At 38.0% G+C, this 7,860-nt stretch overlaps 1 protein-coding gene across 4 annotated transcripts in view; it reads right to left on the reverse strand.

The window, feature by feature from the left end:
* LOC103042549 (calcium-transporting ATPase type 2C member 1) overlaps nucleotides 1–7,860 on the reverse strand; it is a 185,594-nt gene that overhangs the window by 168,979 nt on the left and 8,755 nt on the right. Inside the window, exon 1 of one of the 4 annotated variants that reach the window (XM_049468598.1) lies at nucleotides 1,516–1,806. The exons of the other annotated variants lie outside the window; for them this stretch is intronic. Coding sequence (XP_049324555.1) covers nucleotides 1,516–1,518 — 3 coding nt within the window. The 5' untranslated portion in view covers nucleotides 1,519–1,806. Of the gene's footprint in view, nucleotides 1–1,515; nucleotides 1,807–7,860 lie in introns of those variants that run through there. 4 annotated transcript variants of the gene reach the window in all.

The following is a 7,860-nucleotide window of genomic DNA, read 5'->3' on the forward strand; positions in this document are numbered from 1 at the left end:
CAAAATGTGCGCGGGTTAGTCTGTGGGAGGCGCCGTTAACCAATAGAAGATGGATAAACACTTCAGAAATGAGTAGCATTTTCCAATATTTTAGATTAAAAAGATAAAATGTCTGTTTGCAAAATCGCGATTACTCCATTTTGAAAATCACATTAAAACTGTAATTCAAATTAACCGAATTGATTGTGATATAAATGTTAATCTAAATCTTTAAATGTTACAGGCATTAGTTAACTATATGCACAACCCCAAATCTGAAAAGGTTTCTACAGCATGGAAAGTGATAAAACTGTAATTCTCAAAGTTCCTTTCACTTTAGTTTGATTGCAGACAGTATTAAACCCAAATAAATCATATATTTTTCCTTCTCATCCATTCCTGCTATAGGGTCAGGCCTGCCACACATCTTTAAGAACATCTTTAGGACATCCAGCCCAACCCGTTCTGCCCCAGCCCGACTCAACCCATAAACTGTCATTAGCCAGAGCCAGACCCTGATTTAAACCCCACATTATTTTAGTAAGAACAGCATTAAAACTGAGGTTTTTTTTTATTATTATTCGGGATGTTTGAAATCTGAGTAAAATCTGTTCATTGTTAATTATCATTGCAACACTGAAGAAGTGCAGACCTGTTATTTAAGAACAATGTTTATTAAGAACAACTACACACATCATAGCAATCTTATGTGTGCGTGAGCCCCAGAGCTGTGTGATTATTACATTCTGACTTGTGCAACTTGTGCAACTTTTTTTGTGGAAAAAAAAGTAGTTTGATTGGTTACTTTGCTATTTTGTGATTATCACACCATATTAGGGGTGGGCAATATTATATGGTATACAATATATCGTGACACAGAAATATCATGATATTAAAAATCCATATCGTGATAATAGGGCTGTTCTGTCTTAAAAGTAGTCTATTATTTACTGTGAAGCTTTAGGTGTATTTATTGTATAATTGTTTCAGTTTGCAGTTTATATTCATGCACTAAATATTCTGCAATATTTTTTGCTGCATTATATTATTTTATGCTACATTATTTATTTTGCCACATTATGATTATACTGTTATACTATTACACTATATTCCTGAAATTAATTAATTATTTATCTGTTTTCATATATTGTCAAGTATATATAAGTAAAATACCCTGAAATATCGTGATATTATTTTAGATCCATATCGCCCACCCCTACGCCTTTATTTTATATAAAATAAAAATACCATTAAAAAAACAGACACCTACTTCACAGACTATTTTTTTGAGCCCGACCCAATCCTGCCTGGAACCAGACTTGGGTTTGAGCAGAAAATCTAAGCCCTAGTACTGTTGTGCGTTTTGAAGTCGAGAGGAAAGTTATTAACTTCCACTGAGAGTCCTTAATAGAGTTTATTTAGTTTTATAATCAAAGTATGTGACTATAAACAAACACTCACTATAAGCTGTATAAACAGATAATCTAAAAAGAAGCATCACTAAAATCACTAAACAGACCTTAATCTTGAACTCACCATGATGACTGTTTAGAGTGAGACCTTCTACAAGCCTCCAGAGCAGCGTGACGGCGGCAGCGGCGAGGGGAAGATTCTGTAGTTCTGCTATGAGAAATTCCCGAGAGGCCGAATCAGAATGAGGCTATTCAGCTCCGGCAGAAACACCGGCAGCAGCGCCAAACCGCGAGTTCTCCCTGCTGAGATTATAACACCTCCACCTGAAGCTCCAGAGCAGGAGGAGCGCACTGACGGGACCAGAACAATCAAACCAGATCAATTTCCCCTCAAACCCACAATACGAGTGCTGTTTGACCACTGACTGGATTTTCTCAGGAAGGGAAAGAGGTGGAGAGGTAGAGCGAGGCGTGAAGAACCGACAGTGGGAGAGGCTCTAACCTCTCAGAATAAAACAAACAGAGCGGCGGCGTAATCAGAGGAACACCGCGGACACGCCTCACAGATAACAGCACCAGGCCATTACAACAAAAGAAATTATTTACATTCATAAGAAGAAGAAAGATATACAGATACTTCACAGGAGAGGTGTGCGTTTTCTCGTTTTTTGTCAGTTCCCCTTTCACTTGTTATTCATCATCTTCTACTGTGTTCATTTGTACATTGGTTCAAATACAGTGAACAGTAAGGGTGTGACACATCATATCATACGCAATAATATCAGCAACATTTTAAAATATCCTAAACAATATTGTTTTAAGCAAAAGAAAAAAAAAATCGCACTGTTCTCATTTTCCATTATATATCTAATAGAGAGATTATATATGTCCAGTATCATTTATTTTACTCATTTTAATTTAATTTCATTTTTATTTTCTTGCAGTAGTGTATTCTTGAAAAAAATATAAAAAAAAAATGTTTTCAAAGTTTTCAATGTTTTGTCATAACGATACTGGCGATATCGCAAAAATACCATGAAATATCTTAATTTAAAAGATATTTTAGGGCCAAATTTCCCACCCCTAGTGAACAGTATATTTTCCACTCATGCTTGAATAACTGTGACTCCATAAAACCAGTGTGGACTGCAGCAGGTTAAGAAAAATACATATATTTTCTAAACTATAATAAATAAAATGTTGTTGTATTTAAAAGAGTATAATTGCTTTGTTATTCTATACTATTTTTATTTTGTCAGTTGAATTTAATAATATTGTTTGTCGCAATAATTTCTGGAATGATATATAGTCCACAAAAAATGAAATCGTGACAGACCTATTTGTTACAACACATTTATGCTAGGAGAAAGCCACATGCTATTATTATTATTAATTTTCTTTCTACCAAAAGACATTGAGCTGCTCAAAAATGTCATGATTTGAGATGTAAAGCTTTCACAATTTGTAAATCTTCATGGGATTGATCATGTTTTAATCAAACTTTCACCCAGTGCCTGTTTTTTCACTTATTTTTAAATGTTATTTTTAAATATATCGATATTTTCTTACAGCCCTACTTCAAGTAAATGCATTCAGCTGTTTTGTGTAGCACACATTGCTAAACAGACATGTATACAAGTAGATAACCCTGTGCTCTTAACTTTCTAAGCTACAAAACTAGTTTTGTGCATGATGACAAAATTGCACAAATTTACTGAATGCTAAAATTACTGTTTCATTAAAACTGGCTTTAAAAACGCAAATATAAACTAGTAAAACCTGCCTATAATTAGGCTAAAACACACCGCTCATGACGAACTGGGCACAGCACAATAAACTTAATTTAAAAAAGCAATTTAAAATCTTCTCAGCTCCAGGTTTCACATTAAGAAGACTCTAAATAGATCATTTTCAGACTGAAGCAAGCCTGATGTAATTGTTGCACTTTAATCTGTACTGTATTTATTCCTGATAGTTTCAGTTTAACACTGCAGTTTTGTGACTGAGTGCACTAAACATCTTTACTACATCCTGTAAGTTCATCTTCACCTACGTTTGCATGATTAGAATAGTAGTGCCGAGGTAAATGTATTACTAGAGCGGGTCTGTCGAGGTAAATGCATGAACATAATAGCAATGCTTTGGTAGAAATATGAGAACAGCAGCACTTCTGAGATAAACGCATGATTAGAATAGCAGTGCTGAGGTAAATGTATAGCTAGAGCAGGTCTGTCGTGGTAAAAGCAGTAGAAGGGCAGTGCTGAGGAAATTTATGATTAGAATTGTGCTGCTGAGGTGAATGTATGATTAAATAGCAGTGCTGAGGTAAATGTATGACTAGAGCAACTCTGCCCAGGTAAATGCATGAACAGAATAGCAATGCTTGGTAGAAATATGATAAGAACAGCACTGCTGAGGTAAATGCCTGATTAGAATAGCAGTGCTGAGTAAAATGTATGATTAGAATCGTGCTGCTAAAGTAAATGTATGATTAGAATAGCACTGCTGAGGTAAATGCATGAGTGGAATAGCAGTGCTAAGGTAAATGTATGACTAGAGCAGGTCTGTCGAGGTAAACGCATAAGTAGAAAGGGATTACTGAGGTAAGTCTAAGATGACAGCATGTCTAAAATAAATGTATTAATAGAATAGCACTGCTGAGGTAAATGCATGATTAGAATAGTGCTAATGAGGTAAATGTATTGTAGATTTTTGGTATGTCTGCTGTAATATAGAACATTTTGAGCATTTAATAAATATATTTAAATTGTAGTTTTGCAATTGCTTTTTTTTTCAAATCAATTTAAAGCACCCTTAGTCAACCTGAACTTTCCGTACGAAACACAGTTCCATCGTTTCTCACGATCCTCCACTTCTACCGACGAATTAACTGCCCTGCTTTCTAATAATGACCCTCCTTTAGCTTCTGGAAAAAGACATTATCCAGGCTGGTGAGCTAGAGGAGAACGAGCCGCTGGTGAAACGAGAGTGAGGCTGTGGAGATAAACTCGGATATTCAAATACTCAGATACACCAACAGCGAGTACTCTTATCCACGTATTCAAATGAGGAGTCGGCCGTTTAGGATCACAAAGCACACCTGTCCTCAAATCATCCTCATTATGAGGATGTCGAGGAAAACATTGCTGTTTCTAATAAAGTGGCCAGTATACCAAGTATAAGGTACATATGGTGTTTTCAATAAGTGACAGTGACAGGAAGCAGAAGCTCGGTAGGGTGTTTCTAATAAAGTGGCTAATATATTAAGTGTAAGGTGAGTGTTTCTAATAAAGTGGCCAGTGAGTGGAAGAACAAGGTAAGGGTAGGTGAACAGAGGAAGTCAGAATTCCAGAAATGGTTAAAATTCCCTGTCAGAGTCTGCCGATGGCACACAGCTGTGAACACACAAACCAGCCCAACACACCAAACACGGACCACCACTCCGTTCAGCAGACACCTACGGACCACCCACAGACACCGAACCACCCACACGCCCAGATTTAAGTGCTGTGTTTACACTCCAACCTAATTAAAATCAGCTTCACCACTCCAAAACAGATCCACTCACTGTAATTACGCTGTTCATCAACACAGCTGCGCTATACGACCGAAAATACATCACTTTACATCCAAAAACACCGCTATACGCCCCAAAAACACACCACTATACACCCAAAAACACACCGCTATATGACCAAAAACACACCACTATACACCCAAAAACACACCACTATACACCCAAAAACACACCACTATACACCCAAAAACACACCACTATACACCCAAAAACACACCACTATACGCCCAAAAACACACCACTATACGCCCAAAAACACACCACTATACGCCCAAAAACACACCACTATACGCCCAAAAACACACCACTATACGCCCAAAAACACACCACTATACGCCCAAAAACACACCACTATACACCCAAAAACACACCACTATACGCCCAAAAACACACCACTATACGCCCAAAAACACACCACTATACGCCCCAAAAACACACCGCTATACGATCAAAAACACACCACTATACAACCAAAAACACCCCACTACACGCCCAAAAACATGCCGCCATACACCCAAAAACACACCACTACATGCCCAAAAACCTGCCGCCATACACCCAAAAACACACCACTATACGCCTCAAAAACACACCGCTATACGCCCAAAAACACACCACTATACACCCAAAAACACACCACTATACGACTGAAAATACATCACTTTACATCGAAAACACACCACTATACGACCGAAAACACCCCACTATACACTTAAAAACATGCTGCCATTTACCCGAAACCACACTGCCATATGTCCGAAAAACACCCCACTAAACACTCAAAACGCCCAAAATCACGCAGCCATACACCCAAAAACACGCAGCCATACGCCCAAAAACACGCAGCCATACGCCCAAAAACACGCTGCCATACACCCAAAATCACGCAGCCATACGCCCAAAAACACGCTGCCATACACCCAAAAACACACTGCCATACACCCAAAATCACGCAGCCATACGCCCAAAAACACGCTGCCATACACCCAAAAACACGCTGCCATACACCCAAAAACACGCTGCCATACACCCAAAAACACGCTGCCATACACCCAAAAACACGCTGCCAAACACCCAAAAACACGCTGCCAAACGCCCAAAATCACGCTGCCATACGCCCAAAATCACGCTGACATACACCCAAAAACACGCTGACATACACCCAAAAACACGCTGCCATACACCCAAAATCAAATGTCATAAGACCAAAAACACGCCGCTATAAGACCAAAAACCAAAACCATACGGCCAAGAACAAGGTAAAAACAAGCCGCTATACAACCAAACACACACTATACATGAAAATTACACCACTATACAATCAAAAACACACCACTGTACGCCCAAACTAGCCGCCCTAAGACCAAAAACACACCGCCATGAATGTATTTAATGCACTGAAAAGCTCAGCTAATTACAGACTAATACAAGATAAAAACTCTTACAACTTAAAAAAAAATAAGTAAGTAGCAATGCACTGACAGGAAAAGCACTGGACAATATTATCATGTACAATATATATTTCAATGTTTTCTTACACCTAATTACCACACTTAAAGATGCATGTTTTTATCTCCTGATGCTGATATACACAATTATAACTTACAGAAGACTACACCCCAGGGTACATTTATTGGTCAGTGTTGGCCAATTGTAGTAGTGCGGCCAGCGTCGCTCGTTTCTTCATTCAGCATACAATAAATACATCAGCATGTATCAGTTTAAAATTATGTTCCAAAAAAAAAAGCTATATATTTATAAGCGATATATTACAATATTATTGTGAAGCCTTACTAAACACCCATTGTTACATTCACCAGACACACGCACCCAGTACACAAAATAGGAAATGACTTAACTAGAAAGCGGATGAGGAAACTATGTGCTGTGTTTTTACAGCAACTTCTTCAGTCGGGATCACTGACAGAACCTGTTGACCGGCTAACTAACAATGGGCATCCAATCAACACCACTGTGCCTCATCACAAGACAGGGGTTTCCATTTAGAGCTGCAACTAATAATAATAATTTAGAGCGTTTTATTAGTTTCTGCCATCTCTAAAAATGATAGAAACAGCTGCCATGAGATTTAAAAGGCATTTACGCGTCTAGATGTTTAAATGTGTAAATTACATATATTTAGTAAATAAATGCAATTGAAAAAACAGGAGGACCAGTGAGTTTTTAGGTTTCTTTCTCGGACACATGACATTGCGTTCAGTAGCTCCTCCTTCTCCACTCGCTGTTGTATTCATGAGGATCTCCATGGAAATGTGCGTCCAAAGTGTAATTACAGTGCCCGGCAGTGGACAAATAGCTGTTTTATTAAAAGCGAGGAGACGAAACTCAGAGATGTGGATCCGGACGGGACTAAAATTACCGGAGGAGCTCGGAGTTCAGAGAAAAACAGTGGATAAATCAGCCTGTAATTTTCTCAGAGGAAAAACACGTACATGATCGTTCTGGACAGGAATAAAATCACAGAGGACCCACATAAAAGAGAAAAATATCCCAGAACCCCCTGAGAAACTAATCCCGTCCGGAAATGGCTTATCTCGTATTGCGCTTCTGTCCTAATCACTTTGTGTAATGCAGTACTTATACGAATTAACGATTAATCTATAATGAAATTTGTAATTGATTTAAATTTAAATAATCAACATTTTGTCAATTGTATCGACTAATCGTTGCAGCCCTATTTCCGATCCAGTGGCAACTGAGTGGAAGAACAAGTAAAGGTGTTTCTAATAAAGCAACCACAGCGAGGTTATTGCACAACCTGAGTATAGATTTTTTGCCAATAGCAAGAAAAACTGGTTAGTGTTGCAGAGCGAACCACAGATTAGCCTAAAAGAATTCCTATTTACAATTATCTATTGTCACCTGTTGCTG

This window comes from Astyanax mexicanus, chromosome 1, assembly GCF_023375975.1.
Source record: "Astyanax mexicanus isolate ESR-SI-001 chromosome 1, AstMex3_surface, whole genome shotgun sequence".
In the NCBI taxonomy this organism is placed as follows: domain Eukaryota; kingdom Metazoa; phylum Chordata; class Actinopteri; order Characiformes; family Acestrorhamphidae; genus Astyanax; species Astyanax mexicanus.